This window comes from Malus domestica, chromosome 09, assembly GCF_042453785.1.
Source record: "Malus domestica chromosome 09, GDT2T_hap1".
Taxonomy (NCBI): domain Eukaryota; kingdom Viridiplantae; phylum Streptophyta; class Magnoliopsida; order Rosales; family Rosaceae; genus Malus; species Malus domestica.
In genome coordinates, this window is record NC_091669.1 from 20,522,181 (window position 1) to 20,534,693 (window position 12,513).

Below are 12,513 nucleotides of genomic sequence, written 5' to 3' on the forward strand. Positions count from 1 at the left end.
CACCCTTACTTATGGAAATATTATTAATATTATCCAAAAAGAAGGATTGAAAATGTGTATTAATATGAAAATTACAAAACAAGTCAACAAAGACAAGTCAATAGCCAAATACGAATTAGGAACATTTTGTGAACAATATGGATTACCTCCTATTGCTCCATCCAACAAAAAGAAAAAATCAGAAGTCTACAATAGGTACCCAAATAAGTACTCAAGTAGGAGACATCCCAAATATAAAAATAAGAATTTTGAAACAAATAAATTTTACTAGAAACCGAAGCCTAGCAAGAGGAAGGGGAAACCCTTAAGAAAATTCCACTCCAAAAACCAAGAACAAAAAGGAAATTGCTACAAGTGTGGCAAATTCGGTCATTATGCAAATAAATGTAGAGTTAAGAAAACAATCAACCAGTTGAAAATCTCTGAGGAAGAGAAAACCCAGTTAATCCAGGTCCTAGAATTAAGAGACATAGACCATAGTCAATCCGAAGATGATTTAAGTTCTAATTCGTCTTCTTCCAATAATTCCTCAAGTAGTCTTTCATCCCCCAACATTAAAATAGGATGCACTGACACTTGTTGTAAAAAGATTTCAATCCTCAATAAACAAGAAGAACAAGAAGATCTTCTTATTGAGTTAATTAGCAAAGTCGATGACCCTGAATTAAAGTCATTTTATTTAAAGAAACTTAAGAAGTTAGTCTCTCCTGAAGAAGCCAGTACTAGTCAACCCCAAGGGGCCCAAAAAATATGTCTTAGCACAACCTTGGAAAAGTTTAATAAGGCAACGAAAGAAATTACAATCAAAGATTTACAAAGAGAAGTCAATAAAATTAAGGAAGAAATTAAGTCCTTAAAATAAGAAAATGTAGAAATATTCTCACATCTCAGTAGTATCTAAACACAAACACTCCTTGGCAATAATGATGAAGAACACAATAACTCTTCCTCCAACCAAGAATCAGAATCCAAGTTTGTAGAAAACCTAGTTTTAGGATTACTACAAAAAATTAGGATCCAGAAACGGTACTCTAAAATAAAAATAATAATTGAAGACTTTCAGTTGGAAACAATTGCCTTAATTGACTCAGGTGCATACCTGAATTGTATTCAAGAAGGTTTAATTCTCACTAAGTATTTTCATAAATCAACAGAAATTCTTACTGATGCAAATCAGTCACCAATGCAATTAAAATATGAAATCCCAAAAGCCCATGTCTGTCTAAACAATGTTTGTTTTAAAACTCCATATGTTTTGATAAAAAACATTTCAGACCCAGTCATTCTAGGTCTCCTCTTCTTAGCTCTCCTATATCATTTTAAGGTACACCATAATAGTATAACCACTAGAATGTTAGGACAAAAAATCACATTTAAGTTCTGCATGGAAACAGACCTCAAAAAATTAAGACAATTACAAAAAGATAGCATTTCAAAAACCATCAATTTCGTTACCAAAAAATCATAACAAATTAATTTCTTAAAGGAAGAAATTAATTACAAAAGAATTGAAGAACAATTAACAAAAAAATCTTTGTTACAAAGCATTGATAACTTTCAAAAGAAACTTGTTAATGAAATTTGTTCAGATATGCCCAACGCCTTTTGGCACAGAAAACAACACATTGTTAAACTTCCTTACATCAAGGAATTTAATGAAAAGAAAATACTAACAAAAGCCAGACCAATCCAAATGAGTCAAGAAGTTATGGAATTCTGCAAAAAGGAAATTCAAGAACTTCTCAATAAAGGAATCATTAGAAAAAGAAAATCACCCTGGTCTTGTCCTACTTTTTATGTCCAGAAAAATGCTGTATTATAAAGAGGAAATCCCCAGTTAGTCATTAATTACAAACCTCTTAATGAAGTCTTGGAATGGATATGATATCCAATTCCTAACAAAAGAGATTTAATTAAGAGACTTAGTCAAGCTGTAATCTTTTCAAAATTCAACATGAAGTTTGGATTTTGGCAAATTCAAATTCATGAGGATGATAAATACAAAACAGTGTTTGTCATTCCTTTTGGTCATTATGAATGGAATGTAATGTCATTCGGTCTTAAGAGCACACCCACTGAGTTTCAAAATATCATGAACGAAATATTTAATCAATACATAATTTCTCAATTGTTTATATTGATGATGTTCTCATTTATTCCAAATCGATAGATGAGCATTGGAAACACTTAAATATGTTTGCTAGGATAATTAAGTCAAATGGATTAGTTGTCTCAGCAACCAAAATTCAGTTATTCCAAACCAAAGTTAGATTTTTAGGATACAATATCCACCACTCAACCATTCAACCAATAGATAGAGTAATTCAATTTGCTGATAAGTTCCTAGATGAATTCACTGACAAAACCCAATTACAGAGATTTGTAAGATCTTTAAATTATGTTGCAAGGTTTTATCCACATTTGAGACAACAATGCAAACCCTTGTTTGACCATCTAAAAGAAAATCCCTCATCATGGTCCAATACTCATACTTTCATAGTCAAACAAATCAAATCACATGTTATGACTTTGCCTTGTCTTGGCATTCTAACTCCCAATTCATTCAAAATTGTTGAAATTGATGCTTCTGAAATTGGTTATGGAGGTATTCTCAAACAGTCAATTTCTTCCGGATCTCCTGAACAAATTGTTCGTTTCCATTCAGGAGCATGGAATCCAACATAAAGTAATTATAGTACTATTAAGAAAGAAATATTAACTATAGTATTATGTATTAGTATATTTCAAGATGATTTATTAAATAAAAAAAATTTAGTCAGAGTCAATTGCAAATCTGCAAAACATGTTTCACAAAAAGATGTTCAAAACATTACATCAAAACAGATTTTTGCACGATGGCAAGCTATAATAAGTATTTTTTTTGTTTTGAAATCGAACACATCAAAGGTAGTCAAAATTGCATCCCTAATTTCCTAATCAGAGAATTTCTGCAGGGGAAGAATGACAGCAAGAAAACCTGATCAGAGGAGGCTTCCAGCCACTCTACCACCACCACCAATCAAACAAGAATCAAGCCCAGATTCTTCATCTGCCTTAGCCATCACCAACCGATTCATTCCCTTAGGTTCCATAATAGGAAACCTTAGGCCAAACTACCAATCACCACATCCCAATTATCAAACGGCATTAGTCAGTCAATACCCTTATTCAACCCCAACATACCAATCATCATCATCCCGACCGGTCAGTTATACCAAAACATTACCATATGTCAAGAAAAACCCAGTGAATATCTTTTCAGTATCCCTTTCAATCTCAATCAAGGACAAGCACCAGAAAAATTAGTGAAAATAATCTTTCCACCCAATTTCCATTATCATCCTACAGAACCACATAAAACACTGAAATACTATCAAGCTATCCTCAGTGAAACTGAGTCCATTTCAATCAATCCTCTCTACAGCAAAACCCATGAAAATAAAATCCTCTACTATTCTCTTTCCATTGGAAGGTTTTTAATCAAATCAGATTGGGGAATCCCTCTATACAAAACCAAACCTCTTTATACCCAATATATCCACATTCCTAATAACCATTACAATTACTTTGATTACATTGATGCATGGACTAACATCATTCTCCATCAAACAGAAGATTTTAGTCATTCATGGTTCATTAATTTTGACAAGAGTTTCAGATTGAATTTTCCTGCATGGTTCCCAAAATGGTGGTCAACTTAAGGCCCAATAGCCAGTCTCCTACTAGAAGAACTTATGCAGGTCCTCTCTGCCAGATTCCAACAAAAATTTGACAGAAGTCAATTCAACTACATAATTACACTTCTCCCAATATTCATGGCCAAGTACAAAGTCTCATGGATCATGAAGTGGATGTATGAAGTCGAAACAGGTGAAGTTTACAGAGCCAAATCAATCAAGTGGTGGGATAAATTCAACCATCAGAAGACCATCAGTCAGGTCCTTACCGAATTTCCTATTACTCTACTCCCAGTCATTCTGGCACAACCAGCACAGCCATCATTCCCAATCATCCCAGAACAATCAATCATTATCAGACAATAGTCCATCTTTGTCCCTTAAAGGAATAGTCAAGTCTACCAAATCGACAGGTTCAAAGAAAAATAAAGCCACTCAACTTGAAGATTTAGCACAACAATTACTTGTAAAAGCAGCATACTGAAGACAAAGAAGCCGCAGACTTCGAATCTTCAGAAGCATACTCACATCAACCATCCAACTCAGTAAGCCAAAAAACATAGTCAGCTAAGTGGGCCGACTACCAGGATTCCCAGGACCCAATTGCTTAAAGCCAAGTGAAAACTTCAGTCATCATGTCAAGTCACCATGTGAACACGGTCATTTGCCATGTGAAGCATTCAGAAATTATTCTCACCAATGATTTTGACAAAGTTTGGAGTCATTCATTCATTCATCCATCCCGTACTTCCACAGTAATGGCAGCAAATATTCTTCCACAGTAAATTATTCCAACAAATTTCACTGTTCATCAATAGTGAAAGCGAGTCATCATTCAAAGTCATCATTCATCAATAGTGAAAGCAAGTGTTCCAAGACCTTTTCCATGTCTTTAAGAAGTAAACTACAGATGAGAAGGTTTCAAGTTTGGAATTTCCACAATTTCTCAATCAAAAGTTTCTTTGAGTTCACACTGTACCCAAAGAAATCAAAATTGTAAACATTTTTCATTTCAGAATGTCAAGGATGTCTGTGTGCACCAATATCCTTTTCATCAGTCATTTTCTTATTTGCTGACTCAATCGTTAGTTAATCAATTGTAAGTTCCAGTGTAAGTTTTGTAATAAAAATTATTTTTAAATTATATTTGCATCATTACTTTGAATTTATTATTTTTATTATGAAGAATATTTTCATAATAACTGATTTTGAATGGCATAAAATTCATACTCACAATCAATTCATTGAATACCTTAAGTTCAAGGTAAACACCGATCAATCATTTGTTCAATTCTTTTTATTCATTTATAACAGCTGGTTCCATGTTATATTTAATCCTGGTTATCCTCCACATCAAGTTCCACATAATTCAATTAACAATTCATTTAACAGTTCATTCAATCCTAATCATCATTGCCCTTGGTATAATTGTCCTCATCGTTATTATTATCACTAGTTCCGCCCATTTGGTATTAGAGCTAAGTGAGTAGTAATTGAGTTATTATTTTTTTAATCACTAAGCATGACTATATATATATATAGATAGAAATATGGAACAAGAAAATGTGAAAATAGAACTTCAGGTCTATAATTATAATTGAATTAATTATTTTGGACTTCGGGCCAAATTTAAAGTTTGGGTGAAAAATTATAAAACCCAAAAGTACCTAAAAAATAGGCAATTAACACTTGGGGCCCAAAAATTTGAACCAAAGCCCACAGGTGGGGTGAGAATGTTTAAACTTCCAGCCCAGACTCAAGAATTGGGCTAGGGTAAGTAGATATGGGCAACATACCTAATATACCAGAGGCCTAGATGGGCGTGGATTAGGTGTGACGCAGTGCGATGTACCGATTCTACAGCAGCAAGTTGGGATCATGTGTAGTGTCGTGCATGGGGACACCAAAGCCCAATTGGGCAGGTGCGTTTATGGGTCGAGGGTCCAGTTCAGCCCAATAAGCTGTTTAGAGTTGGGTCGTGTCAGCAAAGACAACTAGTAGCCCAAAAGAGGGTGTTGTGCGATGCAAGCTCGAGGGTCCGAGGCCTATTAGGGCTCGGGTCTAGAAAACTAGGACACTCTAGTGGCATTGGGTGTGGGATTTCGATGCATGAGTTCAATTGGAAACCTAGTTTTGGACAGTGACCTAAGTTTCGACGTCAGGAGGGAGGTCTGAGGAAATCGTGAGGATTCGAAGAATCCTTCAAACAATTCATCAATGGTTATCATATTTTTTCAAGAAAATAATCATCTTTGATGATGGTTGGGTCACAAAAACACGACTGCAAGTCATGATGTCCCAGGGACGGCGGTAAGGTTGTGGCCAATTGTAGGCGGTGGTTGGGTTCTTTCAATGCCAAAACAGCATTGTCTTAGATGAAGCATAGTGTTTTGCTTCAGTGCTTCACGACTCAAAGGCGCGTGAGCTTGGGTTTGATTTCGACAAACCCTAAAATAAATAATTTAATGCATGGACATATATTTGATGTAATTCATGGCAATATCAAATTCACATAATTCAACAATTATGGATATAATGCATACACAATTTATGTGGAATCTAAAATTCAAAAAACGTAAAGTTGGGTCATGCATTATGGTGAACGTTCATGCTATTAGGGCTGCAAAAATATCGAGATAAAAATTGTTGTTTTGAAAGAACTTGATTGCGTGATGTTATTGGTGAACTGGTTTGATGTAGAAAAATTTCCACATCAGATTCCTAAGTGCAGCGGTAAGAGCGTGTTAATAACGTATTGTATCCTATATTTAACTGACAAGGAAGGGGGCCGGTGGCACAAAGAGAATATAGAGAAAAATGTGTTTGTAGGGTTGTGTAGAGGATGTGTTATTCCCTCTACCCAATGCCTTTATTTATAGTAAGAGAGAAGAAATCATTCTCTTCCCAGAAATTCAAGTCCTAATAGGGAAGAATAACTAGAATCAATTAGGATCTACACAATTACACTTAAATAAGAAGTTTATAACAGAAATAAAATATATAGATGAGATTTTGAGAGGGAGAAAAAAATTAACAAAAAGTAAAACAATTACATAGATTATTAGGAAGCGATCATTAAAGTTATAATTATTGATCAATAAAATAATTTTTAATTCAAGTGGTGAGACTTTTTTTGATAAGATGAAGTATTCCTAATATTGGCTAAAAAATTGGACATATATCAAATTTTATTAATGTTTGTTTAAAATATTTTTAATAAGTTTATTTTTGTATATTCCACATGGAACCATATTATTGAAGAAGTGAATCCCCCTTTTGTGCCATATCTGCTTACTAACAGAATTTATTACGGAATCATAATAGAAGGGAATTCGTAAACCTAATCCTCGATATGCTTGCATCACTGATGTTACCAGTTCTTTGGTTGAGCCCTCTTGTTTCTCACAGGCAAATAAATTTCCACAGTGACGCCAGGCCATGGCAGATGAATTCAACGCTTTACAGCGCACAGGGACGTGGACTTTGGTTCCCTACAAGTCTTCAATGAATGTGTTGCCAAATAAATGGGTTTATCGTATCAAAAAGCGGTCCGATGGTTCCATTGAGCGTTTCAAAGCGCGCCTTGTTGCCAACGGCTTTCATCAGCAAGAGGGAATTGACTTTGGGCAGACTTTTAGTCCTGTTGTTACTCACGCCACTATTCGGTTAATTCTCTCCATTTCCCTTCATTTTCAGTGGCCTATTCGTCAACTTGATGTTCAGAATGCTTTTCTTCATGGGACCTTAAATGAGGAAGTTTACATGCGCCAGCCTGCGGGGTTTATTGATCCTCAATTCCCTTCTCATGTGTGTCATCTTCAAAAATCTTTATATGGCTTGAAACAAGCACCCCGTGCTTGGTTTCAATGTTTCTCCCACAAACTTAAAGATTTGGGATTCGTTTCTTCACAAGCCGACTCCTCCCTGTTTACATATTTTGATGGGTCTACCATCATTTATCTATTAATTTATGTTGATGATATTTTAATCACGGGTAACAATGGTCCTCAGTTGTCTCAGTTCATCAAACAGCTTGGACATTAATTTGCAATGAAAGATCTTGGGCCGTTACATTATTTTTTGGGCATGGAGGTTTCACGGACGCCTTCTACCATGTATCTCACTCAGTCCAAGTACATTATGGATCTTCTCAAGAAAACCAATATGATTGACGCCAAGCCCCTCTCCACGCCCGTCTCCAGTGGTCGACGTTTGAGTTTATATGACGGTGAGCCGCTCTCCGATGGCACTACCTTCCGCAGTATTGTTGGTGCCCTCCAATACCTTTTATTTACTCGCCCTGATATTGCTTACGCTGTTAACCAAGTGTGCCAGTTCATGCACTCTCCCACTACTGCACACTGGGCTGCAGTGAAACGCATTTTGCAGTATTTAAAAGGTATTCACGATCACGCCTTAATTTACAAACCCAGCAATCTTCATCTCACCGCATTTGCTGACGCCGATTATGCCGGCGATCCGGATGACCGTCGTTCCACTGGTGGCCACTGTATCTTTGTCGGGGATAATTTAATTTCCTGGAGTTCGAAAAAGCAACGTGGTGTTTCCAGATCAAGCACCGAAGCTGAGTATCGTCAACTAGCTTACACTTCTGCGAATTTGTCGTGGTTTCGCAACCTTTTCCGTGATTTACATTTACAGTTACCCCCACCTTTTCTCTGGTGAGACAATATCAGTGCAATCGCAGTTGCTTCGAATCCTGTTTATCAAGCCAGAATGCACCATGTTGAGGTAGATTATCATTATGTTCGGGAGACAGTCACTCGCAAAGAAATAGAGGTTGGTTATGTCGCTAGCACAGATCAACTTGCCGATTTCCTAACCAAAGGTTTATCACCTCTGCGTTTCAATTTCCTCATTTCCAAGCTGCCAGTTCGTCAACGTCCTGTCAGCTTGCGGGGGCGTGATAAGCCCACTTCGGATATTCCTCCATCCACGTCAGCACATATTCAAACGGACTCTTCCTCCTGGAGTTTGAGTTCATCTCCAACATTGAAGCGCCACAGTCCATCAGCCACACAACTCTCTCCTATCTGATATACTTTCAACTATTTGTATTTATCTCTTCAATGTAACAAACTGATCCATAGTACTCCTATATATATAAAATAAATGAACACTCACTCGATATTGAGTTGAGCTTATACAATTCGAGTCCTATATTTTCAGTTTCAAATCTCTTTTAAATTAATGGTATTATTTTTGCATATGGGTCATAAATTGATAAAATATTATGTGAAGCTAAATTGAAATTAAAAACCATACATTACCTGCAATTTGTATAATTTGTCTTGATCCGACTTGTTTATTTGAAAAGTGTTATCTATAAGTTCACGGGTTTACCTACTACTAATACCCATGTGGGTTTATTATTTGTAATGATCAACCACTTCTTTTAAAATATATTTTCCCCAAATTCATGGCATGGCCAAACGGATCATTATATTTAGTTGAAGTTGTTTTATTTTTATGTTTTATATCATATGATATTTTAAATTACTTTAACTTGAGAGATGAGATTCAAAGTACATAAGGAGAGTGAATATACTATTGATCAACTGAATTAACCAACGTAAGAGTGATACTTTGATTTATTATTAATTTTTTTCTTCCGAAACAAACTAAATTCACCAATATTCTGAAAATACACACCCAAAGTGGGGACAAGTGGTACCACAGTAGTATATAGCCCGTGAGCTGGTTTTAAGGTCGAGACAAGATGATAGCATGTGAGGATGCAGATCCTTCCGGAATCTGTAGTGATTATATATAGATGATAGTGTTTTACTAGGGTATTATATCATTGGGTTAGGCAAAAGTCAAAATAATCTAACAAAAGCACAACGGATCCCATGCTTCTTCAATTACCCTCCAATCTTCCATCCTTCTCTAACCCCCAAAAAGCCAATTTCTATTTATGTTTGCTAATTAAATCATTGGTATAAGTTTGTTGATCATAAAAATTATAAAGCCTACGTCATCCTACGTCATATTCTTATCAATGAGGGCGTGCCAATTCACAACCGAGTTTGGTCTGATGAGTAGAATAAATGTGGTGATGGTGTTGAATGCGGTGCTGACTTCTGCACTTGAACGACTACGGCCGATGAAGGAACATCTCTCGCCCTAGGGTTTTAGAACTTGAAGACAAGGTTGACACATTATGTGATTAATTCAGTTTCGGCCTAGTTGGTTTCCTACTTGCGTAGCCTAAACTCATCTTCATCCAGTTTCGGCTTCTTTGATTCCAACTAGGATTCTAAAATTGACACATTATGTGATTAGTTCCTTCTTATCTGATCAAGAATGAATTCTGATCCTTGGGACAATTAGCATTTAATCAAGCTTTATTCTGGTCCTTGGCAATTTCCATTTGCCTAGGACTCATCTGATCCATATCCACTATTCTAAAATAGACCTAGACGGCCACCTAGGCGTTGGGCGGTGGAGGACCGAGTCGATTTAAGCCAAAGCATAAAGAATAATGGGTTAGGGGATACTGGTCTAGGCGACTTAGGTGTGGCTAGGCGATTCAGATTTAGGGTGCCATTCAAAATTAGTTGTGATAAAAATATTCTTCATAATGAAAATAGTGAATTAAAATTAATGATGCAGATATGTTTTGAAAATAAGTTTATTAAACTTTGAAATGAAGATTTACAATTTGCCTACTGGCAATTACAGTTGATGAAAATGGGGATGGAGCTTGTAGGCATCATTGACATGATAATTAAAAGTATTTAAGTGTTTACAAATTTGAACTGGGATAATGTGGACTGAATATTGTCTTTTGTTCTGTCGTATGAGAATACGCAGAAGTTTCAGCCTGCCCTGAATGAATTATGAGTTGTGTTGATATAGGCTGGAGATGGATGGATTGATTGATTGAGCCTAAGAATCTCGCTGTCTTGAAGATGATTGAAGCTGAAGCGGGAATCCCAATTATGCATGTGATGTGAGCTATAAAAGTTGGAGAGATGATTTTCTTTTCACTATGGAAACACGCGGCTACTTCTGAAATTATGGATGAATAGTAAACGTGGTTTTACTATTCATGAATAGTAACTTGTCTGAATGATTGCTGCTACTACAGATGTTGTCTTCTGCGAAGGGATCACATGGCTAATACTGTAGAATTTACTTGGGTAAAATACTTGAAATGATCACAAATTATTACATATTTAAATTCTACAATTCGAACAGGCCTTGGGAATCTTGATAATCGGCCCACTTTTTCTGACTTGCTGAAATGGTCGGAGGTTGTGACGAGGTGTCTGATAAATCGGAGTCAGAATCTGGTTCTTCTTCGTGTAGCAAAGCTGCTTCTGCCATAAGCTGTTCGGCTAAATCTTTGAGTTGTGAGGATTTCTCTTTTTTCTTCGAACTAGTTGACTTGGATGATTTGGCTTTTCCTTTGAGGGAGGATGAAGGACTAATGTATGATAAGGATTGTTCTGGAATTTCTGGCAACGCCTTTGTTGGTGTAGTTTGAACTGCTGTTGGGTTTGGAACTAGATCAATGGGAAATTCAGAGAGGACCAGGTCAATGATCTTTTGATGGTTGAACTTATCCCACCACTTGACTGATCATTGTTTATAGACTTCTCCGGTTTCAACTTCATAATTCCAGTTCATTATCCATAGGACTTTGTATTTGGTCATGAACAATGGTAGAAGTGTAATATTTAGAAGTGAACATCATGTTAAGACAGTTGAAAAAGCTTATTAATTTTAATTCACTATTTTCATTATGAAGAATATTTTTATCACAGCTAATTTTGAATGGCATAATTAAAATCGAGTTTAAAACATATATGCTTCATTAATTTTAATTCACTATTTTCATTATGAAGAATATTTTTATCACAGCTAATTTTGAATGGCATAATTAAAATCGAGTTCAAAACATATCTCATCATTAATTTTAATTCACTATTTTTATTATGAAGAATATTTTTATCACAGCTAATTTTGAATGGCATAAATGCCTCACTCTCATTCAGATCATTAAGTATCTCAAATTCAAGGTAAATACCGACCAATCGTTCATTATCTTCTTCCTATCTGTTTATAACATATGGTATGATATCTGCACTCCCAATGATCATAATGACTGTAGTCTTGATTGTTGTCCTCAAAATTTCTACCATCATCAGTAGATAGTCGCACTTCCACACCCTATTTGGCTTTGAGGGTTAATGCAATTACCACTAACTTGTAAAAGCTGGAAAAACGATTTTCTTTTCATTGTGGAAATATGCGGCTGCTTCTAAAATGATGGATGAATAGTAAAAGTGATTTTACTATTCATAAATAGTAACTTGTCTGAATGATTGCTGCTACTGCAAATGATGTCTTCTGTGAAGGGATCACATGGCTGATACATACATCTATATATATATATATATATATATATGTATATATTAAATGAATTGTTCATTGAATTATATGGAACTTGATGTGGAAGATAACCTGGATTAAAAATGTAATGAAACCGACTGTTATAAACAAATAAAAAGAATTGAACAAATGATTGATCAGTGTTTACCTTGAATTTGAGATACTCGATGAATTGACTGTGAGTAAGAATTTTATGCCATTCAAAATCAGTTGTAATGAAAATATTATTCATAATGAAAATAATGAATTTAAAGTAGTGATGTAGATATATTTGGAAATAAGTTTTATCGAAAACTTACTTAGAAACTTACAATTGATTTACTGACGATTGAGTCAGTAAATGGGAAACTAACTGATGAAAAGGATATTAGTGCACGCAGACATCCTTAACATTTGAAAATTAAAAGTGTTTACA

The 12,513-nt window shown here is 35.3% G+C and overlaps 1 protein-coding gene across 1 annotated transcript; it reads left to right on the forward strand.

Annotated features, from left to right (window-relative positions):
* The first annotated feature begins 7,763 nt into the window (after positions 1-7,763).
* Positions 7,764-8,363, forward strand: LOC139187822 (uncharacterized mitochondrial protein AtMg00810-like). The gene has a single exon (XM_070804426.1). It carries the CDS (start codon positions 7,764-7,766, stop codon positions 8,361-8,363), a length of 600 nt encoding a protein of 199 aa, XP_070660527.1.
* Positions 8,364-12,513: the final 4,150 nt, after the last annotated feature.

Excerpts from the sequence above, each read along its gene's own strand:
- LOC139187822 (XM_070804426.1), top strand. The coding sequence starts at position 7,764 with ATGGAGGTTTCACGGACGCCTTCTACCATGTATCTCACTCAGTCCAAG.